The sequence below is a fragment of the Camellia sinensis genome, chromosome 8 (assembly GCF_055761805.1).
Source record: "Camellia sinensis isolate YWXY chromosome 8, ASM5576180v1, whole genome shotgun sequence".
NCBI lineage: Eukaryota > Viridiplantae > Streptophyta > Magnoliopsida > Ericales > Theaceae > Camellia > Camellia sinensis.
Window position 1 is genome coordinate 152715342 of NC_138968.1, and position 25900 is coordinate 152741241.

General features: G+C 37.7%; 2 protein-coding genes across 3 annotated transcripts; both read right to left on the reverse strand.

Annotated features, from left to right (window-relative positions):
- Positions 1–10076: 10076 nt before the first annotated feature.
- LOC114271083 (uncharacterized) lies at positions 10077–12359 on the reverse strand. 2 transcript variants are annotated; one of them, XM_082883830.1, is made up of 3 exons: positions 12160–12359; positions 10863–11005; positions 10077–10536 (listed from the first exon to the last, which is right to left on the reverse strand). In XM_082883830.1, exons 1-3 carry the CDS (start codon positions 12214–12216, stop codon positions 10482–10484), a joined length of 255 nt encoding a protein of 84 aa, XP_082739956.1. In that variant the 5' UTR covers positions 12217–12359; the 3' UTR covers positions 10077–10481. The 2 variants fall into 2 exon arrangements, 1 of the variants encoding a protein (XP_082739956.1); XR_003632206.2 differs by lacking the exon at positions 10863–11005 and having other exon boundaries at positions 12160–12356.
- Positions 12360–16937: 4578 nt separating this feature from the next.
- On the reverse strand, positions 16938–18209 carry LOC145798190 (uncharacterized). Its single transcript, XM_082885680.1, has 2 exons — positions 18055–18209; positions 16938–17955 (listed from the first exon to the last, which is right to left on the reverse strand). The coding sequence occupies exons 1-2, from the start codon at positions 18207–18209 to the stop codon at positions 16938–16940; spliced, it is 1173 nt and encodes a 390-aa protein (XP_082741806.1).
- Between the last annotated feature and the right edge of the window lie 7691 nt (positions 18210–25900).

The window sequence follows — 25900 nt, forward strand, 5'->3', positions numbered from 1 at the left end:
GACAAAAGTAGTAGGATAGTTAAGAACAAAATATAAGACAAAATAAAAAGAACCACATTTTTGTGTAGGGTGAACTATACTAGACTAACAAGCAGACCCCAGTAGACAAAAGTTTCCAGCATCTCCGTAGGATAAAAGCATAATCAACATTGCTTTACATTTATAAGTGATCCATGTCAGTCATTGGTGTAGGGATTGCAAAAGCTATGCAACTATGTTGTCATCTAATATTTCTTTTGCTTCTTTCAGTTAAAAAAATTATTCACATTCTAATCCAAAGAGACATGTGAATAGTTAAAAAGGGCTCAATAAGTTCATTATTCCCACCAAATAGTAAATAGAGTTCCAAGAGTGTGTCTGCTCACTGAGTTCAATGACATTGCACAAGAGGCACATACATAAATCATTTATCAAAAATCAATTCAAAGCACACTCCACACAGTACTATGATCAATGAATTAAATGATGGGATTAAATGAACAACTTGCATTAATCCAATTCAACTCCATTTTATTGTTTGTAAAGCATCAGGAAAAGAACTACTCAAAGGTTCTTCAAATGAACATAAACTATTCATATTCCCATATGCCTACATATGGAACACAACAACAACGAAGAGCTAACAAGATTATTACATGTTGTACAAATTATGTAAATAAACAAAACAAATAAATTCATATTTGATAAATTAAATTATAGAACACCAAATAAATCTATATTTGATAAATTACATTATGGAACGTGAAAAAAAAATACATAACACATAATATATTGAAAGACGAGGAATCAAACCGAAACATGTGTGGTACCACAGTCTCCTTAAAATAGATTAGTCACTTCACCATTGGTGCTGGAGGTACGTTGACTTCTATAGACCGGCTAACGCAGAAGCACCTTCTGTTAACTTTAGAAAATCGACAATGGCAGCACTCTCTCACACAAGAAGAAAATTATAAGAGCAAACAAACTGACTGTATAATTCTGGAAGGCAAAAATCTGTGTTGACAACCAAAGAGGTTGGTCTCTATTTATGTGGGAGAGAAATGAGGAGCCTCCAGCCATGAAGGCTAGCAACCAATACCCATTACTCTTGTAAAACTGCTGGAGTAATGCAAAAAATTGATGGGGATTCAATGTGTAAGTTAAACACTATACACCTGTGTGTATATACATATCTGCAGCAGACCTGGCCCAAAAAGATTAGGTTGGTGGACCACCAATCCGGCCCAGCCCAAACCTAACCCGTTCCAACAAGCCTCAAGCCACTAGCCCAAGCCCAAGATCCATAACCCATGATGTGATCACGGACCTGGACCCGGCGGGCGGCGCGTGCTTGTGGCAATTTTGCCATAACCAACTTGGACCATAGTCATGGTTTAAGCCCATCCTTGAAGCATCCATAACTGTTTTCCTTCAGAAAATTTGGATGCCCCAAAGGACTCATGCCTTTATCAAAATCTTGAAATTTAAATACCCATCAAAGTTTTCCTCTACAATCAATGTGGGATTGGTAGTTATACACAATTCCCAATACCTCTTCATGAGGTCAACTTTATGAGACAATTTTTCATTCAATTTTTAATGGTTTTTGGTCATTCTTCTTGTGGTGTAAAGATCTTGTTACAAAGAATCTAAACTCATGTAATCCCACCTCAACAAATGGTTGGGACCTATTTTAATTTCACATTAAAGTCACAAAAAAACCATTTTTTCTAACAATCCCTTGCATGAAAAAAAAATTGACCGAATAAAGAAAACGGACAACGTTTACAACAAAGACTTGAAAAGAGAGCATACAGACTAACCCTACATCAGAAAAAGTAGTTGTTGGCCTTGAACCTTTCATAGTGAAAGCTTATCGAATTTACTGGCTGACCAGTGAACTTGATGTCTTGAACTATTTTGCCATTTGTGTAAACCGACACAATAGACCTCACACAAGAGTTAGTCCAACCATTATTCTTGTTCTCACTGGTGTGTCCGGTATGGCCCTAGAACACTAGACTAGTTCAGGTAGTGTTTTTAAAGAATTCAGCCTTACCAATTTATAAAGAAGCGGCCCCTCTTTGCACTCACATAGGTGACCTATATAAGGTATCTCATTATACCACGGTTAATTATTCATATCACTTAGGTCATTAAAAGCATTAGCTTAACCTTTCATCCCCACAGGGTATCACTGTACAAAGGAATGGGCAAGAAGATTTACCTACTCAATGACTCACTCGTTACATGAAATTAGGTTGTCCATTTGAACCTAGATCTTGGGATCTCTAGCCAACTAGGTTGGGTTTTCCATTTCGGTAACATTACTAAACCCTTAACCCCATTCCTTTAGATGAAGTTTCTACTAACTATCGAGTTAACGCTTCGGTTAACAGATCTGCAATGTTGTCCTTAGACTTTACATAGTCTAGAGAGACAACTCCATTAAAGAGTAGTTGTCGTATAGAATTATGTCTACGACGGATATGTCTAGGCTTTCCATTATACATATGGCTCTGTGTGTCATGACCCGAACTAGCCCCTGTAGGTTAAGGTCATAACCAGCTAGTAATCGTAAGATTATCTATGGCCTCTGACAAAACCAACACACATTATAATAGAAAAGGGGCCAAATGGAAGCAGTCTTAAAAAAAATATTTGTCTATTGAGTTGTGCTTATATGGCATACCAAAAACATTTCTATATTTGTATTAATAACTCACACCATGAAGCAAAATAAACATCTTGTGCATCCAGGATCATACAAACATACGGCCAGCCAAACAGAAGGTCTATATACATAGGTGATCCAACAGATCCACCAAAATAGCAAAAGAGTAAAACAAAAGGATAAAAACGGAGTCTCATACATGAGACATCCATGCTGACTTCACAAAACTTCTCTTACAAGCTTTATTGAGGCTAGGGTTGCACATCTCTTTGCTCATTTGCATACACATAAATAAAAGTGAGCGAAAGCTTAGTGAATAATACCAAAGTAAAGAGGCTATACAAATAAAATTCTCTAATAAGTGATATCCTTGTCAATCACATCAAACGGCCTTAGGCCCATTCATATTTCTATCAAATGTATCAAATGGCCTCGGGCCCAATCATATCAGATGGCCTTAGGCCTAATTCATTCTTGTCAAACGGCCTCGGGCCCAATTCATTCTTATCATATGGCCTCTGGCCCAATTATCGTATCAAACGGCCTCGGGCCTAATCATATCAAACGTCCTCGGGCCCAATTCATTCATGTCAAACGGCATCAGGCCCAATTCATTCATATGCATATTTATGTGCATTTCCTATTCATGGTTATAATCACATTCATATTCAGACAGCCTTTGGCCCAATACATTTTCTTTATAAAGCCTTATACAAACATTGGGCATAACAAATATTCATTCACAAATCACCAAATCCATGAAACTTATACAGAAGTAGCATTTGGAAAGTAGCATACTTGAAAGTATTTGGTACTCAATTCTTCATAACACATTATGCACATTCTTGAAAGTATTTGGATTTGGTGATAAGTTTCATGGATTTGGTGAAATCCAAATCCATGAATATTTGTCAAGCACGAGGGCAAATCCAAATCCATGAAACTTATCACCAAATCCATGTGTGATTTGGTACTCAATTCTTCATGATTATGCACATTCATGGCAATTCTTTATATGCATGGAGATATTAACTTCAATTTCATCAAACACCACTCAAATTTTGCTCTTGATCACCAACTCTCTTGGAATCCATATAATTACAAGTTTAAACTCATGAATTAAGGGTTGGTTACTCACCTAAAGGCTCTAATTCTTCCAAATATAGCTAAGTCTTGAGCTAATCCACCTAGTTCTTGAATTTCTTTGCAAAATCTCCAAGGATGAACCATCTTTCTCTCTCTCTCTCTCTCTCTAAATTTTGCTCACTCTCCCTCTAGAGTGTATATTTCAGATTTTTGAGCTCAAAATATAAGCTTCAGTGTAATTGGCTCATATATATACTAGGTTATTACTTAGTTAATCAATCTCAATTAAAGCTAATAAGCCTCACTTAATTTAATCAAATTATTTCAATACAAATCAATTTTTAATCAAATTTCACCATTGGCTCTAAAAATCACGCTAATCATAATAACACAATCAACTTCAATTTATGTAGCCTCTGCGGTCTTCAATTTTCAAATTATAGTAGTAAGTTGGACAAATTTTCCTACGGTGAACAGATATAGTTTCAAAAAAATAATTAATCATATAATTATCACCCAAAATCACATTAAGTACATATTCACAATCATAGTCAAGGTTAATTAACATAACACAGAACAGGGTTATCATACTGTGCCCGTCCAATCGTCGATTGGCTATCACAATGAATACAGATAGCAAACACAAGTTTCGACCAACGTAGAATATCCTCAATGAACTAGTGAAGCCATTCCGCTTCTTCAGTTGCTTTATCTAAAGCAATAAACTCAGATTCCATCGTTGATCTCGATATATACGTTTGTTTGGAAGATTTCCAAGACACAACTGCCCCTCCAAGGGTAAACACATAACCAGTAGTCGATTTGGAGTCAAGTTATCCAATTAGCGTCACCATACTTGTCATAACCCAAACCCGCCTCTACAGGTTTAGTATCATAACCGACCAGTAATTTGTAGATTACTGAAGGCCTTTTAAACGAAAAAACAAATTATTAGGGGCTAACAGAAGCAAATAATAAATATACAATGTCCATTGAGTTGTGCAGACTTACATGAGACAGAAAAATTTTAAGCTTTATATATATATATATATATATATCACATCATCATAAATACCGACTAGACAAAAAGGGACTTAGGGCTAAATACAGAACAAACGAAAATTAAACTTTAATCACATGGCTTTGACTATTTAACATATCAAGAACCTCCACGGGAGGCACATAGGTTGGTTGACAGGACGGAGTCCAAGCAGAAGTTCTAGGCTTGGTCACGCGCCTGATCACCTACATACATAAATAATACAGTGAGCTGGAGCCTAATGAATAATCTCGATGTAAAAAGGTAAACTAAATGAGATCCATAACTTAAACAAAACAATATAATGCTCTTGACGTAATTAAAGCATACTTCGGAAACATATAATAACTAATATGGATCATCAAATCTTTCCACAATTTGTAGTACCCAATTGCCTAATCAAAACTTGTCGGAATACCACACAAAACGTTCACAGCAAAACAAAACATTCGGAACACCCTCATTGGGCGACTTCATACAAAACGCCCACATAGGACGACCTCATGCAAAACACCCATATAGGATGACATTATACAAAAACGTCCTTATTGGACGACTTATGCGAAACGTCCACTTGGGACGACTTGGTACAAAACGTCCATATAGGACGCGCTTATGCGAAACTCCCACTTCGGTGACTTTATTCAAAACATCTATAACGGGCATATATCATACAGATCGATACAATCGAAAGCATACGAAACAATCAATACAATCGAAATCATGCGAAACGATCATAAAAGATCGGTGTCATATATTATATTACAATGAGTCAATAATTTATACTAAACATACATGACGAGTTGAATACTATACATAAGTCATTGAGGATCAAAAGACATTTCCCAAGCTGTTTTCATAGTTATCGTTTCAAAAGGAACTCATTCATTCTTAAACAAATTCCATTTTCGAAAAGCTTATCATATCTTGCTTATTCATTCCTAACAAAACCTCATTTTTGAAGACATATCATATCATACACGTTTTAGAGTTTCAAAGTATAACTTAACGATTCCAAGGTTTTTGTTCACGAACGTATCATATCAAGATTTCATAACAAAACATAGGTGGCCCAAATTATCAGATAATCTAGCCATTCTCTAAGTAATTCAGATACGAAAATATCTTTACAAAGAAATTACTCATAGTGCTTGGCCGGATGATACTCCTCGTGCAAGTGACCTACACAAACACATAACATATATGCATTGAAACACAATATCACTTCCTTGATTCAACTTGGCTTCTCTTGTCTTTTTCTGTCTAAGTAATCCGAAGTTCTACTATACTTATTCTTTCTTTATTCATATGAATCAGGTTCTCATTTCACATATTCTTTCATTACTAAATCCTTATTTTCCAAATGGACCGATTTCCAACTTGGCTTCTTAATCTTACTATATCAGTGGTTTATGCTTGCAAAGATTTCAAATATTTTCCCTTGATTTTCAAAACATAAAATTAAAGTTATAAAACTCTTAGAAGAATATGTGCATGTAATTTATGAAGCTTAATTTAACCATAATTTTTCAAAATCAAGCCCAAAATAATTACTTTCTAACTTTACTTTCATAAACTTGATCTTAACTCCAATTCATCATTTTCTTATCAATTTTCCTAGCAAATATTGCATGTATGTAATTCAAATAACTAACTAATTTAATATATATTCCAAAATATGGTTAAATCAAGTAAGACTCTTAAATTACATTACATGCATCGATTAGGGATTTAAAGTCAAAACCTCATTTATCTTCAAGATTAATTCTAGATTTCCATGGATTTTAATGTTTATAAAATTTTTCCTTTTTCTCTTCAAAATATGGAATTGAATAACTCAAATTCTTCAAAATTTATAATTCATGTAAAGATAAAGTCCAAATTCATGAAAAATAACACAAATTAAACTCAATTGCTAAATTTCTAAATTAATTTCTTAGTTCTTGAAATTTATTTTTCTTTTTATTATATTTAAAATTACATACAATTGAATTATATTTCTTCTTGATTTGTGATGTTGGGAGGACTAATTCCAAGATTGAAGTTAGAAATCTTACCTAGAATTATTGAATGATTGAATCTCTTCACTTTTTCCAAGGCTTCCCTTCCTTATTTCTTCTTCTTCTTCTTCTTCTTCTTCTTGGGGCTCTTAGGTTGAATTCCAGCACAATCTCTCTCTCTCTCTCTCTCTCTCTCTCTCTCTCTCTCTCTCTCTCTCTCTCTCTCTCTCTCTCTCTCGGCTCCTCCCAGCACAAACACTCCAACAATACATATATGTGATATCATTCCTTTCTCTCAAACTCTCTAGAACCTTCTTTAATACACACCAACTTGTTAATTAGTTGAGTAAAATTAGATTAGTTTCGTACACTAATTACACATTAGTTTAATTAAACACTACTTAATTTTAATAAATCTTGATTAACACAATTAAATTAATCATGACTAAAAGTTTCACATAATTTAATTAATCTAATTTGACCTCCATTAGAGCCCAATTAATTATATTTAAATTTATCAATCAGAATCAGATTTTTAATCAAACTCCCAAAAGGCTCCAAATGTCAAATTAAACTTATTTCCATAATCAATTTTGGCTTCTCACATCATTAGGGCCTTCAATTTTAGATCAAGCCCAAAATCTCCATCGATCAATTACATATTCAATTGATCGCCTCATAAATAATTTAGTTCATAATAATCTTAATTCTCAATTCTCACAAGCTAATCAACTCCAATTCGGATCAAATCTCTATTTTTCCAAACTTAATCGAATATTTAATTAAATCGTATATGGTCCTGTTAGATTTTTGTTATTGACAATCTCGTTTGACAAAACTCCTTTCAGTTGTAATTTTATTCGTTCTTTTATTTAAGTGAGGCTATGAGTATTTAGATACAAATCTAACCCGAATTGTACCTATGCAGAGGACTTTATGATGTTAATTCTTTCATGCTTGCCACTTCGCTGACTATGTCGTTCCTTATTATATCCATGCTTCTCTAGTTTGGTTTCCATACTCTTGAGAGTGAAAGCCACCAATGAGTACAAAAGAAAGAAAGAAAAAAAAATGTGTAAAAGACAGAGAGAGAGAAAAAAAAAATGAAGAAGAAGATTAATTGCATGACGGAGAGCCTCCGCTTTTACTCAACAAATACCCCTTGATTCCTAATGGTTTGACTTTCCTTAGTTGTTCTTAGATTCTATTGTCGGAGATACAGCTATCAGATCACTACTAGGATTTGAATCTAGTGTTTGTCGAACCCCAAGAGTCACACACACACTTTTTTCATGGATGTATGTTTTTCACATAATACATCACTTTATTTTATGAGGAATCTTCTAGAGGTTGTGCACATTGTGTTTTCAAGTAATTGTGCTTCTTGGACAATCTTGTGTGTTTTAAGGTACAAATCTGAAATTCCTTACGTACTTCACCATATTTTTTTTTTCTTGTTCATTGTTTTCAGTGCTTGTGGTTGATTTTAATGAGGGGAAGTTTGGTTTATTAGTGCTAGGTGTGTATTTAGCATGAACTTATAAATTTTGGTTTGGTCAGGGAGATTGGCATTAGTTGGTTTGCATGTTGCTATGCACTACTTATTTATTACTTATTTCTCGCTTGCTATTACTTTTTACATCATCTTGTTCCTGCTTGTGTGGTTTATGATCTTGCTTTAGTTGATTGAGCTTCCTTTGACAATTCCTGACAAAAGTGGGGAGAAGTTTGAGAGGGTGCATGTGTCTTAGGATTTTCATCTTTTCATCCTACATGTTCTTAAAATCTCCAATTTACATCTTTTCATATTTCCATCTCATGGTTCAAGATAACCTTGCCATATGTTTATTACTTTTCATATACTCTTGTGGTACTAATAGATGTTTTGCAGATCGTAACTTTGAGAAAGAAGTTTGTTTTGTTGGCTGTAATGGGTTGGGGTGATTAGGCTTTTATTTATTAGGTGTGTTTTGTCACGGCATTGCCAAATGGGAAGATTGTTAGGTTTTTGTTATTGGCAATTTCGTTTGACAAAACTCCTTTAAGTTGTAATTTTATTTGTTCTTTTATTTAAATGAGGTTATGAGTATTTAGATGTGAATCCAACCCGAATTGTGCCTATACGCGTGTACAATTTTGCCATAACCAACTTGGACCATAGTCTTGGTCCAAGCCCATCCTTGAAGCATCCATAACTCCCTTCCTTCAAAAAATTTGAATGCCCCAAAGGGTTCATGCATATATCAAAATCTTAAGATTTAAATACCCATCAAAACTTTCCCCTACAATCAATGTGGCATTGATAGTTATACACCATTCCCAATACCTCTTCATGGGGTCAACTTTATGAGATAATTTCTCATTCAATTCTTAATGGTTTTTTATCATTCTTTTTGTGGTGTAAAGACCTTGTTACAAAGAATTTAAACTCATTTAATCCTACCTTAACCAATGGTTGGGACCTACTTTAATTTCACATTAAAGTCACCAAAAAATCATTTTTTTCCAACAATACATGCCAGAACCACACCCAACAGAGCCTAACACATCTCCAAAGCGACACCTTGTAGCATACAAAAGTCCCTGCACCAGAGGTATTGTAACAGTTGAGCTGCAATTCATAGAGCAATCCCTATTTCCTTACTCTTGTACAGAATGAAAAAACATGTTAACTATCAAACTCTCGTGTTGACACTAAGCAAACGGCAGATTAAGTTAGTTAATCTACATTAGTTACAAGATCATAATGTGATTCCCTTTTACCTTGAGTGAGATGGAGCAAATAACCCCAAGTACAAGCAGATGTAAAGCAAGATTGTCCTATTTTCAACCATTTATCTTTTTTTGCCTACTTTTGTCATTTTCAAATTCATTATGTCCTTTCAACCTATTCCACCCCCAACCTACTCTTTTTTGAAAAATTCTCTTTAATTCCCCTGTAATTTTCGGCTTGAGCACTTTGTGCCATGAAATTTAAATAAAAGCAAAACACTCGTGGTTTTGGCAGCACAAAGCAAACTTAAAATTTTGTACCATTTCGAAGTTCTCCAGCCAAAATAATTGTTGTTTGGGTGCCACAAAGTTCTAGTAATGTGGCCAATAAATCCATTATCGCGTCTTCGCTATAAATTACATCCGACCCCAATACTTTTTTCATTCAAAATAAGAGAAAAACACAATAAGAGCATAAAATTAAGAAGGAAAAAAAAAAGAAAAGAAAAGAAACTCTAAAATTCAGAAACTTTAAATGAGCACCAAAACAACTCATAAAATATCACAACTTGGCCCAGAAGCATTAAGCAAATACTAGGTAATTTGATGAAAATGTATATGGAGCATGGGACTAAATTCGTAGGTCAAGATACACCATGTGGAAGGTCCAAGTGCAAAATCCAACAACCAAGAGCTAGTATTGGCTCTTAGCAAAATTGATTACAATAGCCATAACAATTCTAACGGCACCGTAACAGGCACTCAACGGAGTTGTAACGCCCATTATACCTACTTGGTTATAGAAACAACCAATTTTTAAAACCTTTGTTATGTGGAAGAGAAGATATAAGATCTTTGTACCATAATCAAGTAATGGTCGAATCAATTCTATAACAGGCTCCTCTCCCCAAATGAGTTGACTCACTGCTGTAGAACCACAAACATTTCCGTACAGATTAGTTTCAACATTCTTCCTCAGCAACCTTAATCAATTTGGCAAATCAGTAAGGATAACTTCAGCACCCAAAAGGGCAGCAATGCGGCTGGAAACACAACAAAAGAAAATCATAATTTAAGAGAAGCAATTACTTTTATATAAAATTAGTAAATAAATATAGAAAAATCTAAGTGAAAATTCCACTCCTCATGCTACACACTTTCTAGTCACAATCATAAACATGGTCTACCATCTCATCAGCTTAGAATTCTAATAAAAGTCCTATTTTATTGACCAAGTAATTTTAGTTTTATTTTTTTGCTTCCCTCATTTGAAAGCCATTTCACCAACTGGAAAATAAATTGACTTTGTTTGTTCATATGGTACGGTATAATGACAAAGATGGAACTTAAAAATAGTTGTTATTATTACCCAACTAATCCACAGCCATATCCCAATTCAATGACCTTCTTGCCTTGAAGAAGCATCATCCCTAATTCTACAACATGCTCTAAAAACTTCCCCAATACAACTTCATTGTCCCAAAGCACTGATCCTATTACTCCAGGAGTTCCCTAAAGTTATAAAAAAATTTAAAAAAAAAAAGAAAAAAAGAAAAAAATCAAAGATCTAAAAATGATCATAACTAGAATATAAACAATGTGAAAAGATGGTCCAAATAGTAACTGATTTACAATATTATGAGGAAGCCGTTAGCCAAATCAACTATCACTATTTTAGAAAGTTCTGATAAGTATTCAACTCCATAGGTCAGTCAACCCAAATATCCTTTCACCTACTGCAAATTCTTATTTATCAGCAAATGGTACACAAAATTGTACAGTACAAAACTACAAAATATTTGCAAAGGTGTATTTGTAATTTACCCCCAATTGTGATTCTAATTTTAGAAATCGGACAAATGCATCCATTCCATCCAAATACATTAAACATGGAGCAATTTCAAAATAGAATTATAGATACAATTTGGAAGTGCATATATCAGCAACAAATTCATACTCAAACCAATGAAAGAGAAAGGAAAAAGAGGGGGAAATATATGAAACTAGTAAAATCAAACCATATTTCGGACATCAAACCCATACTAGTTTAGAAATCAATACACAATAGCCAAACCCATTTCAGAAATGAACACTAAGAGCATCTCCAATGCATTAGGCATATAATACTTGTTAGTTAAAATGCCTAGTGTGATTCATTTTTTTCAATTCCAATGCACTAGGCATATGATTAGGCATTTTGGCTCAACTCATATTCGCTAGCTACATGTAGCTAGCCTTCAACGCTAGGCAAAATGTATTCAATCATTAAGATCATTTCCCTCCATCTTTGTTGTTGATGTGGCATTCTATAAAATTAATAGTATTTGGATAAATAGCTAAAATAAAGAGCATAGTTGGAGTAAAAACATAAAACAGTTGATACGCAAAATAAAATATATAATTTATAGTAATATTTAGATAGGTAAAATGCCTACTACCGTTGGAGATGCTCTAAATTCAACTGATTCAAGCATATAAAACCCTAAAGCCACAATCAGAAAACGGGGAAACAGAGGAAGCGAGAGAGAGAGAGAGAGACGCATAGAGAGACTGTGAGCAAGAGAGAGAAACAGACAGACACAACGAGGGCGAGAGAGCAAGTGAAAGAGAGAGAGAGAGAGAGAGAGAGAGAGAGAGAGAGAGAGAGAGAGAGAGAGAGAGAGAACCTGTGATCTGCGGCTGTACCAGTGGTGCTTTGTGGTGGTGGCCGTGGCCTTGGCCATAGCAATGTCCTCCGTACGGTGGACTATGGTAAGGTGTTTCTCTCTGAGGTTTGGTGTCTGATTGCCTTTGTTTGAGAGGTTTGAATGTTGTTTTGTGTAACAAAGAAAGGGGCGGATAGCAATAAAAGAGTATGCGCCCTAAAAAATTTCAAGCTTTAGCTACTAAAATTAATTTTTGTCAGCCAAAGGGTGCTTATTGGAGACTATCCTATTTCGTAGCCACAAGTAAATCAACGGCGACTATTTTATTGGTCACCAAAAGTATTTGGCGACTAAATCTCCATTTGGTCCGGAAAAAATAATATTTGTCCACTAAATTTTTTAGTCTCTAAAGAGTAACCATAAAAATATACCTTGTTTTCGGCTACTAACATTTATTTTGTAGGCAAAAAATAATATAAGACGACTAAAAAAGAATCAGTAGCCTAAAATTCAGACTAACGGGGACTAATAAATATTTTAGTCGCTAAAAGTGACATTTTTGCCAACAAAATAATAATTTAGTCGCCAATAAATAATATTTCATAACTAAAAATTTTTAGTAGCTACATCCTTTACCAACGCCGACTAATACATATTTTAGTCGCCCAAAGTGACAATTTTGGTGACTATATTTTTTTTAGTCGTCAAAAGTGGTTGCCAAATGTGCAAATTCTTGTAGTGCATTAAAGACACACTCATTTCTTAACCTCCATGCTGACTACAACATGGCAATTGGTACAAGCCTCCAAATCTTCATAACTGGCTGCTTAAATTTTGTTTCCAACCACCATAACAGCACTCCATCAATTGTAGCAGGTGTAACCCAAGATAATCCCCACCATTGCAGCATAGATGACCAAACCTTCCAAATCTCAGAGCACTGCAATAGAATATGATCCCCTGACTCTGCTTCCAACTTATAGAATGGGCACAAATTCTCCATAGTGCTACTTAAGGCCTCAGACCTCTGTAATAGACCAATTGTTTTAACCCTTCCATAAAGCTATGTTCAATATGATTTAGAAAATTTTATGCGCTCCAGCTGCTGCTATGAATATTTAACACATGGTGCATGCCTCTCTGCCATTGTTTATTACCTCTCTTGTATTTGTAACACAATCAATATCTAATAAATATCCTATATTACTTATTGGTTTTAGCGGTACCTCCCTTAAAAATACTTCATTTCTACGAGTAAAGTCTGCATAATTGGATGTTCCCCTAACAAAAGATCATCTATCTATAGTGTCGCGTTCTTCTGCTATAACTACAATCTCTAGTATCATTTTCTATTTGTTATTTGATAAAATTTCTAAAATCTGGGTGATTTAGATTAGGTGGGCAGATGAACTACTCCCTTCTTGTTTTACCATTGTCATTTCAGTATCATTAACGCCATTTGTTTCTTCGAAATCTTCTAAGATATGATTTTCCCATTCTTTTTCTACGTCGCTATTTCCCATCATTTGTTCTAAATCTTCAAAAGAAATGTATTCCATTTCTCCCAATCTGATTAAACCTAATTGTTTATATATATCTTCTTCTAATTTTATTATATCATTATTATTTCTTCATCTACCATATCTAATTGTTCAACTATTTCTAATATTATTTTGCATTTTATTTCATTATCATTTTCTTTTTCAACCATTTCTTCTAACTGTTTTAGGCTATAGTTACTTAATTCCATTATCTTTTTGGTTTTCAAGTGAAACTAATTCAAATGATTCTTAGGAATTATTTCATTTATATGGATATGGATATAGATCTAATTATTTTTGTTTTTCTTAAAAGATAGCTACTTATTTTTCTGGATCTAGTATAAAATGTCTAACTTCATTTATTATTTCAAATTGATTAGTTCTAAATTTTTGTTAATTTCTTTTAATAGCCTAATTAAGTAATTATTTTGTTCTATTATTATTTGTAAAGAGTATTATTATTTAAGTTTTTTTTTTTTTTTGGTAAACTGGAACTAAAATAAATTAAGTAGGACAGTACAAAGTTCTGGGTTAACTAATCCCACGAGCATCATCATACAATTGATTAGCAATACATGGAGGAGCAAATTCAAAAATATGTAAGCTATCAGTTGTAGGAGAGGCTTGATTTGCTAGAATATCCGCACAGCTATTCCCTTCGCGGTAGATATGATTAATCACTTGGACTCCCAGCTGCTCTAACAGGAACCTGCAATCATGGATTAAATTACTCAAGTGGTGGTTAGCATTTTTACTACCCATGATGAGTTTTTTGACAAGCAAAGAGTCGGTTTCCACTTCAATGTGTTTGTAACCTTTATCGAGCGCCAAATTTAGGCCATCTCGGAGTGCCCAAAATTCGGCTTCAAGACTTGAAGCAGTTCCTATGTTTTTGCAAAATCCAGTAACCCAATGGCCCCATTTATCTCGAATAATTCCACCACTAGAAGCAGGCTCCGGACAGCCCTTGGCTGAACCATCAGTGTTCAATTTGTAGTTGCAAAGAAGTGGAGGGTGCCAGGAGATGAGATGGGTGGATTTTGTTTGGGTATGTTGGGATAGGTTGGAGGTATGCTGCCATTCGAGGGCCAAGGCAGTGATAAGTGAAGGGTTGAAAGGGGTGGGGTTGTTTGGGGAGAAACAGTGAGAATTTCTAGCTTTCCAAAGGGACCAACAAGTGATTAAGAAAATAATGGACCATGCAACATTGGTGGAATGAAGTTATATGGATTGACAATTTGTGCAGACCCAATCATTGAAGGCAAGGTTAAAAGAGTCCTTGAGAGGTGAAGGAATCCCAACGGAGTTCCAGTGATCTTGTGAGATTGGGCAATCTCTAAGGGTATGGCAAGTGGTTTCGGATGCAAGCGAGCAAAGGGGGCAAGTATCATCAGTGGTGATATTTCGACGGAAGAGAAGGGATTTGGTGATGATGCGTTGATGAAGGCATAACCAAAGAAAGTGGGTTATTCTGGGGCTAGCATGGATGTGCCAGACCCAATCCCAATTGGATAAAGGGAGAGAAATGGTGAAATTTTTTGAAAGGAGGTAGGTAGATTTTGATTAAAACTCACCATCCACAGAAAATTTCCAAACAGTTTGGTCATCACCCGAAGAAAACCAAGGAAGAGTGATACTTTTGACTTTGTTACCAATGAATGGAGGGAGAACAAAGGAGATTTTAGAGAGATCCCACGAATTATCACACCAACAGTCACTAATTTCCAGAGAAACTTCATCCCTAGTGAGAGGACCCGAAATGACATTCCTAAGTAAACCAACTCCCACCCAGTTATGCAGCCAAAAGGATGTGGTTAAGCCATTCCAAATGAGGGTTTTGGTTCCTTTTTCAATAATATTGTTACCTTTTTGGATACCTCTCCAGGTCGGTGAAGCTCTAGTGGGTCTAAGATTGGGATTGTTATATTTTGCACTAAGAACCTTAACCCACAAGGCTTCTTTATCACGTTGCAAGCGCCAACCTAATTTAGCCATCGCAACACGGTTAACAAGGTTGGATTGCCTAATACCCATACCCCTAAAGTTTTTTGGTTTGGTCACAGTGTCCCAACTAATGGCATGGATTTTGCATATCTCAGAATTTGAACCCCAAAGAAAGTCCCTATTGATTTTGTCAAGAGCTTTGCAAGTGGAAATGGGGAGGTAATTACATTGCATAATGTAAGAGGGAATGGTTGCATTAACAGCTTTAATGAGTGTGGTGCGACCAGTTTTTGATAATAATTTGCTCTTCCAACCACCAAGTTTGGACTGAATTTTTTCAACAAGGAAACGGTAGGTGCCTCGGTTGGGTCTGTTATGAAGAATAGGGCAGCCCAGATAATTGCCAAGATTGGTGGTTTTTGGGATTTGGAGAGTGAGGGCAAGGTGATCCTGGGTTTCGGCATTGAGGTTGGCTGAAAAGAAGACTTTAGATTTATGGAAACTAATTTTCTGGCCTGATTAGGTACAAAATTCTTGCAAAATATTTTTGATGCACTCACAATTTCTTTTAGTAGCTTTGCCGAAGAGGATGAGATCATCCGCAAAGAAAAGATGAGATAGTTGCGGACCACCCCTACTTAGTTTGATTGGTGCCTAGAGTTTTTCAACACAAGCCTTGTTAATGGTGATGGAGAGGTATTCAAGGCAGAGAATGAAAAGGTATAGTGATAGGGGATCGCCTTGATGGATGCCTCTAGTGGGTGTAAAAGAATCAGTCAAACCACCATTAAACAAGATAGCAATGAATGGAGTGGAAACACAAGACATGATGAGGTTGATCTAGAGAGGGGGAAAATTGAAGAAGGTTAAGACTTGCCTAATGAAACCCCATTCCAGACGGTCGAAAGCCTTTTCAAGATCTAACTTGATGAACATGTTCCCGAATTTCCCTTTTTTGGATTTGAATTGATGGACACATTCTTGAGCAATGATGACATTGTCAATTCCTCTTCTGTTCAGAATGAAACTTGATTGGAGAGGACTGATGATGTCATTCAAAAAGGGGCGAAGACGAGCCACAAGAGTTTTGGTAATCACCTTATAAATAGTGTTACAAAGCCCGATGGGACGAAATTGAGTGATGGTTTCAGGGTGGTCAGATTTGGGGATGAGACACAGAAGGGTTTGATTAATTTCGAGGTGGATCTTGCCAGTGACAAAAGCTTCTCTCACACAGTGGAAAACAGAGTGTTTTATGAGATTCCAACAGCGTTGGAAGAAAGCTAGGTGGAGGCCATCAAGGCCGGGAGCTTTTTAGGGCTTGAAAGTATGAAGAACAGACCTAATTTCCTGCAGGGATGGAGGATTAGAAAGAGAACAATGTAGAATGTTATCAATGGTGGGAAAAGTGAGGGTAGTTTGAGGGAAAAGAATTTCGGAGATACTAGAAGAAGTGAAGAGGTTCTTGAAGTGAGTTACAATAACCTCTTTAATTTGACCCTCTTCGTACAACCAGGAGTTGTTGGCATTTTTCAAGGCAAAGATTTTATTTCTTCTAAGGTGAGACAGAGCAGAAGCATGAAAAAATTTTGTGTTTCGGTCACCATCAAGAGTGTAGTTAATTCTGGCTTTAAGGGCCCAAAAATCTTCCTCCATTTTGAGAATACCATTATAGTCATTAATGAGAGAATTTTCAAGATCAATGAGGAATGAATTTGAACCAAAGCCAAGAGATTTTTGAACCCTAAGAATCCTAGCGGCAAGTCTTTTTTTCCTAAAGAAGATATTTCCAAAAGTAGTCTTATTCCAAAGAGAGACTCTAGCTTTGAAATTAGAAACACAGTTGGCGTAAGAGTTTGTGGGATTACTCCAACTATCTTTGACAACACAAAACAAGGATGGGTCAGAGAACCAAATAGACTCAAAGCGAAAAGGCCGGACAGTTCTACGGAGACTAGAATTAAGGTTGAGAAGAATGGGGCAGTGGTCAGAGTGGATTCTGGGGAGGTGAAAAATTTTTGTGTCAGGGTATAAAAGGTGCCAATCATTGTTACAAAGAGCACGGTCAAGACGCTCTCTGATGATGCCACCAGCTTGTCTAAGGTTGGTCCAAGTGAAACGGGGTCCAGAAAAACCCAAGTCCATAAGGCCACAGTGATCTAAGCAACTTTTGAATCTCTGGGAACGATAAGGATTAATAGCTCGCCCGCCAAATTTATCCGCATTTGAAAGAATTTCATTGAAATCACCCGCTATAAGCCAAGGAGAGTTGTGGTTATCAGCAAAAAGCTTAAGGTTATCCCACAGATCTCTTCTTAGGTTATAGTGAGGACTTACATATAGCAGAGAAAAACCAACTAGTAGAATTTGAATGTACCTGAACAAAGGCGTGGATTTCCTACTGAGTCACTGAGAGGATGTCGCAACAGACTTCAAGATCATTCCAGAGCAGCCAAATGCCGCCAGCAAAACCAACAGGTTCTGAGATTTCAAATTTGGGGAAGCCAAGGCTTTCACAGATTTCTCAACCTCTATCTCCACTAATTCTGGTTTCAGTGATAACAACCAAGTAAGGTTGATGTTCATTCATTAGATTGTGAAAATGTCTTCTGAAATGGGGGTTAGCTGCCCCTCGGCAATTCCACAATAGGACTTTCATTGGAGACTTAAACAAGGGAGGGTTGGGGGTTTTCCCCAAGTTCAGGTCTGCCTGCGAAGACACCCATCCTGGGTGCAAGCTGGTCTTCTTCTTCCTGTTCTAGTAAGGGGTTAGGCAGACTGAGTGTTCTAGAGCCCAATTTACGGGCGTCATGTAAGATTTGGCGATAACACGAAGGCGAAGGAGATCTGGCTCTGCTAGGATTTTCTCTACTTTGGGAAGCTAGCCTGAGAGAATGAACTCCCTTGGGATGGTGAAGAGGCGATGAAAGTCCAGCGGGGGGGGGGGGGGAGGGAGGTTCTGGAATTGGAAGGAGAGTCTCCGCAACTAGATTGTTCTGGAAACTTTGGAGATTTTGGAGAAATTGGGTAGATTGGGTCACAATCTAGTTCAATTGGATCACCTGTGGAAGGAAATCGGAGAGATGGGTGAAGGGTGTTGACAGGTAAGTTACCACCACAGTTTGGCGAGGAAGAAGTTGTGCTGGAATAGGGAAGAGGGGGGAGAGGGTCATCCAAATATTCATTACTTCCAGGTTGAACCACCCCAAGATATGGGTGGGATCCCTTTGAATTTCTTGGATCAGACGATCGTCCACCCTTTGGTAGTGACCTCCTGCCATCATGTACCAGCCCTGTTGACTTTGTGGCTCTATGGTGGTAAAGCGAAAGGGGATAGCCAGATCTGGGGTTGAGTTTTGAAGAGAGGAGTGTGGCTGGGATGGGCTCATTCGGAACAGAGCATGGTTGCGATGGCGAGGCATGGGTTTGGTTTGGGCTATTAGGGGTGGAGGTGGGGATGAAAACAGGGGCGAGAGGGTTTAAGGAAGAGGGGAGATCCATCGCAGGGGTTACTGGGTTTGCAGAGATCCGCGAATCAGAGGGGATAACCTGTGCAGAGGTTTGTGACAAAGAGGAAGCTAAGATGAGAGGCGTAGACAGAGAGGGGAGGAGATGTGCAAAAGGTAGGGCGTGTTTGGAGAGAGTGGGGGAGGTAGATAGGAGGGTAGGGGGACAGCTGGGGTCGACAGAAGAGGAGGTTTGGTCAAAGGTTGTACAGTCAGAAAGGGTTTGAAAGGGATTGGAGATAGGCGTGGTAGATGTAGGGCCCAAGGATGCCAATGGTTGGGACACTTTCTGCTGCCAAACTTTGTGACCTTCATTTCCATGCAAGGAGTCGCGATTTTGTCCTTGGTTCTGATCACCCTTTTTACCAACAACTCTCCTGGCGGTGAGGTTTTTCTTCATAGTTTTCTTTCTCTCAACAAGCATCCAAGAACCGAAGGGTTGATCATCAACATGTTCATGGGGAGTCTGTACCGTAACTGGGGTTGGTGTGGATGCAGAGATGGAAATTTTGCAATCACCCATTTTATGACCCATACGACCACAATCAAAACATACGGAGGTAATACCTTCATAAGACACTTTTTGGATAAAAGAACCCACTTTAATCTTGGAGATAAGAGGCTTGGATAAGTCCACTTGGATACAAAGTCTTGCAAACCTTCCCCTATTGTCGTTTTCAGTATGAACATTGATTTTAAGGAGTGTACCAAGCAGATTACCCAATCTTTTCAAAGTACCTCTGTCATAATACTCAATAGGTAGGCCTTGGAGTCGAGCCCAGATGACTGTGGTGGACATAGAAGCTTTGTTTGTGTGAAATTCAGGCTCCCATTTTTGTAATGCCAGAAAATTTGCACCAATAAACCAAGGACCATCATTTGAGAACTTTGTGAAGATCAGACTCTAGTTGAAATCTAATGAGGTAGTAGTGGTTACCTAAGTCAATCCCATGGATAGGACCAGAAGTTTTCCAAAGCGAGTTGATTCTATTCATGAGAAAACTATAACTCACATTGTGACCCATAAGTTTAACAATAAGTGACTGATTCTAGGGATCGCGAATGCGAGTTAGTTCTTCCTGAGAAAAGGTGATGTATGGAAGCTCACAGTCCTCTGAGGGTACAGGAGGTTCATCTTCTTCCTCAATGAGGAGGGTAGTAGTGACAGTCCTAGGAGGAAGGGGAGTGGGGTTACTTTCTGAAGGGAAATGGGAGGCGAGGACCTCTTTGAAAGAGCTGAAGCGGGGGTTGTTACCTGGTGGGTGTCCATTTTTCCTGAGATGTCTCTCGAGAAGATTAGTTTCTTCCTTTGTTTGTCCGTTGGCTTCATCCTCTGGTTGTGCTATGGTTTTTCCGGCTGCCATGGAATGATCTTGTGCTGTTGGTCGTCCGTCTGTGCCTCCTGTAATTCCACGAACCATTGAGCACCCTTCCTAATGGGAGAGGACTATTCCTTATTTAAGTTATTATATTCTACTTCTGCTCTATATTTAATATGCACGCTAATGTTATTGGTAAGGTCAAGAATTGGGCTCTAATACTAATTTCAAGCGGCGATTGCAAATCTAATTTAATATTAACTCTTGTAAAACTTTCGTTAGTAATCTACACTGGCCTTTTCTAAGGAAATTTTTTCCTTAATGCTGGAAATGCTCTAGTTATAATTTATTGCAGATTGTCCCGAGGTAATAGCCAAAAGATAATTTAATCTATTTAACTCACTTTCTAATTCGGAAATATAATCTAAACTATTTTTTATTTAGCTCTAAGTGCTTTAATTAAATGCATATAATTATTACTTATAAGATTACACACAATATAATTTTATCTTTTATAGCTTTTGTAATTTTTTCAAACTTTTTGGGGTCAAATTATAATTTCTAACTGTAGGATGATTGGGCTTGGTGCTTTGCCTTTGCCTGCTGAGGTGTGTTGTCCACCTGTGCTCAGGCAGCATTTGGGCAAGGAAAATTCGGGCTATAAAGAATTTCTGTGCAATAAATTAAGATTGTGTTTTGCGTGAAGTTTTAATTATGATTTCACATTATATTTGAGTTATCTGTTTGGATAGAGTTTTCAAAATATATTTTCACACCTATTTTTTAAAACACTTTTCAAGTGGGATTTGAATTTTGAAATTTGACCAACTCAGACGTCCGGATAGTTAACGGGAATAGTATTCTTTTTTCTTTTTTCTATTTTTTAGCAATTGGCACCTGTTATTTTTTTGTATTTTAAAAAAAAATATTTTTCAATTTTTTTTAAAAATTTTTTATGACCTTTTTATAGAATTTTGAGTTATATGCTTGGCTATAAATTATAAGTTTTTTAATCAAATATCATATGCTACATCAAAAATTTCAAACTCAATTCAAAAAAAATTTTAAAACTTATAACCAAACAAATTTTTCACACTCAAATCATAATTTCACAAGTCACAAATTTAAAATACAACTCTATTAATTTATGTTAAGTGAAATAGAATGAATTATTAAAATTGATATCAATCTGAAAAGGTAGATTTAAATCGAAGAAATTTAAAAAATAAAGTTTAATTTATTGCTAAGACAAAAGTGTAGAATTATTTATGTAATTTTCTCTACTTATTCTCTAATCCGATTGTTAAATAGACAGTTCTTTAAAATTGAATTTTTGTATAAAACTATAAACATATGTTTTTGAAAAATCAAAACGACAAGGGTGGTGGTGACAAATAAGGATCTGTTGGCAACAAGTTAAAAAAAAATTAATTTTTTGTCTTTTTAATTTTTTTATAAAAAAAAAATCAAAATTTTTAATTTAAAAAGTAAAAAAAAAAATCAAAAAATTGTTTTTTTATTAACTTTTCAAACAGATCATACTAGTCAAAATTTAATAGCCATAAAATCAATGCAAAAGGACAAAAGAGTTGCGAAAAGTGGAGCAACAGACAGAAGTTTGTTTGATCACCACGACTGGAATCTTTCATGCCTCGTGTTCAACGCGCCCTCCCATGGGTATATTTGCTATTTGGTAACACTTTTCAGTTTTCTGTTTATATTTATAAAAATTAAAAAAATTCAAATGAAAATTTGTTTAGTAAAATTTTTGATTTATAAATCAGTGGTCTCAGTTTATAAATTTGGCCAAAAAATACAAACACAAAAAATGTGTTTTCGTTTTGAGTTTTGAATTTAGAGTTTTTTTTTTTTTTACCACCTAATACTAGCCACCACCCGCCACCATTTTCCACCACCGTCTTTTGCCACCACCACCCACCCCCCACCCCCACCCCCTACCCCCCACCACCACCTCCCACCACCACTCACCACCCACCCACCAGCCACCACCCACCCGCCACCACCACCCACCACTCGCCACTACCATCCACCGCCCGCCACCACCACCCGCCACCTACTTGCCACCACCACTCACCACTCACCACTCACCTGCCACCACCAGCTACCTGTCACCCACCCGCCACCACCACCCACCACCCATCCACCAGCCACCACCCACCCCTCGCTGCCACCACCACCACCACCCGCCACTACCATCCACCGGCCGCCACCACCACCCGCCACCTACTTGCCACCACCACTCACCAACCACCTGCCACCACCAGCCACCTGCCTCCCACCCGCCACCACCACCTACCACTACCACCATCACCCACCACCCTCCGGTCACCCACTTACCATCACCACCCACCACCACCCACTCGCTACCACTTACCACCTGTCACCGTCACCCACTCACCACGACCACCACCCGCCATCTGCCACCCACCTGCCACCACCACCACCACTACCCACTCGCTACCACCCATCACCCGCCACCGTCACCCATCCACCACCATCACCACCCACCCGCCACCACCCATCACCACCCACCCGCCACCACCCATCACCACCCGCCATCCGCCACTCATCTGGCACCACCACCCACCACCCACCACCCGCCACCACCACCACCACTACTACCACCACCCACTCGTTACCACCCGCCACCGTCGCCCACACACCCACCACCACCACCCGTCACCACCACCCACCTGCCATTACCCACCACCACCCGCCATCTGCCACTCATCTGCCACCATCACCCACCACTCACTACTACCACCATTACCACAACCACCACCCACTCGCCATCACCCTCCACCGCCACCCACCCACCCACTACTACCACCAGCTGTCCACCACCCACCGTCACCACTTTCTACCACCGTCTTCCGCCGCCACTTGCCACCACTTGCCATTTCTCACTCTTTTTTATATATTTAAAATTTTTTAAACATTTTGTCAATTACCAAAAGCGTTTCTAGTTTATGTTTTTCTAAAAATAAACAAAAATCAGTTTATAAATTTTTTGTAAATATAAACTGAAAACGTAAACGTTACCAAACACACCCTAAATAAATGTAGACCGATCATATTTTTTTTTCCAAAATAATAATTTCTTTTAAAAAATTTAAGATTGTGTTTAGTAGAATTTTTTAAAATTAATTTTATCCTTATATTTTAATGTTATATTTGATTTGAGTTTTCAAATTATGATTTCAAATAAATTTCAAAATATATTTTAAAAACATATTTGGTAAAACAGATAATTTTTAAATTTTTGATCTACCTGATCATCCTACCGGTTGACAGAAACAGTATTCTTTTGTTTTTTTTTTCAATTGCCAATCTCCACGTGTTATTTTAAAAATATATATTTATTTATTTTTAATATTTTTTAAATATAAAAATTATTTTTTGGACCAAAATGATAAAAAAAATTTGAATTGAATTTTAAAAAGAGTGTGGTTAAGTGTTGAATAGAATTTTCAATAAAGTTTTGAATTGTGTATTTAATTATGAGTTATAAGTTGTTTAATTAAGTTTTAAAAACACTTTTTAAAACTCATAACCAAAGGACTTTTCTCATTTCATATTGTGAGAGCCGAATATTGGGGGTCATAGAGATTCCGGAGAGTTGAACATTGAAGAATCAAGATTCGAAACATTCGGCCATTGTCACGGAAACTCAGACCCAACCTTATTCGGCTAGATGGTCGATTAAGCAAGGGGCCGAGTGAAGATCGATTTATTACAAAAATGCCGAATAGGAGGTTGGATTTGGAACTAATCCGAGGCCCAAAGAAGAAAAGATATAAATAGAAGAGTCATCAGCTAGAAAGAGGTATGTGATAATTGTGGTGTTTAACTTAGAATACAAGTAATCTAGAACGAGAAACTGACTTGTCCGTCGGAGTGCTAATTCCGGCACCCCCGACCGGAGTGTTTACCTCCTTTCAGGTGCCTATCGGTGGATCACGAGCATCCCTCAAGATTAGAAGAGCATTTCCAAAAACCACTTCCCCACAACTGGCGTCGTCTGTGGGAATACTCAAGCATATCAATGGCGGACGTGACGGAGGACCCTCTAATAGTCACTGATGAAAACACGCAGGTAGACGTTTTCACTCCAACAAACATGCACGGACCGGAGCTTCTCCCAGCAAAATGCGTTTTGAACTTCGCCTCACCTTCGACTCCAGAACATGAGGCAATGCAAGCGATCATGGAGCAGGCAAAGCAAAATTAGCAGAGGTTGGAAAACTTGATCGATGAGAACGAGTGCCTCCGTCAGGATTTGACTTTGGAGGTAGCAAAATCCAAACAAGTCGTGCCCTAAAATCCCGACAAACCTCTGAAAGCAGGTGATCGACGACTTCGAGCCCAGCTTCAAGACACCGATAGCAACTCTGACTTATTATCCCCGGATCCCAAGAAAAATGGACGATCTGAAGTTTCCAGTTCCTCCGGAGAAAGTCCGCATATAAAGTGGGCCCCCTCGTTCTACACCAGGCCATCAGCAGCAATGGCACCTCCCGACACGACCAGAAGGGATAGGCGGTGTGAATATTGCGAAGATCACGATCGTGACAATAGCTATGCCATGAAAGACCTTCAGGAGTTGGTCCGAGATGTTCAGCCCCAGCACCATGCCCAAACATACGCAACCAGACCAATTGTACTTTGGTGGGAATCACCTCCGCTTGCAGTCATCCATATGATATACAGCTTGCCAACGCCCTCAGCCGTGCATACAATTCAAACACACCCTGCATCCCAAAAGCAACTCACGCCGGCGAAACGGCGGCATGAAGCTCCGAGTATCACCTTTGATGATTCTGATCTTATCGGCATAACAGTCCCCCACATTGATCCACTGGTCATTGAACTACATGTCAACCGATTTACTATCGAGCGCGTTCTCATAGACCAGGAAAGTACTTCTAAGGTTATGTATTACAAGACCTTCATCAAACTTGGCTTAAACGAATTAGACTTATCTCCGGCTCCTTATCCATTATTCAGCTTCAACGCAAATCCAGAATATTCGTTGGGGAAAATCATACTACCTATCCGAGCAGGCTCCCGAATAGTGGATGTGGAATTCTTGATCGTCAGGCTGCCTTCACCGTACAATCTCATCATGGGGCGAACTTGGTTGCATACTATGCGGGCTGTCCCAAGCACCTATCATTAGCTGCTGCGCTTTCCAACAGAATACGGCAGCGAGCAGATCCGTGGTTCCCAACAATCGGCACAAGTATGCTATCTCCTCTCCGGAAAGACGCCAAAGGATTTACAAGTTAATTCCATCGAGGTGCCGGATCATGAAAGCCTCGACGATGTCGGGCGGCTCCCGAATGAGAAAGCCACGGAAGACTTAGACCGAATTGAGATTGACGGCAATCCAGAGAGATTCTTCATGGTCAGCACCTCCCTGAATCAAACC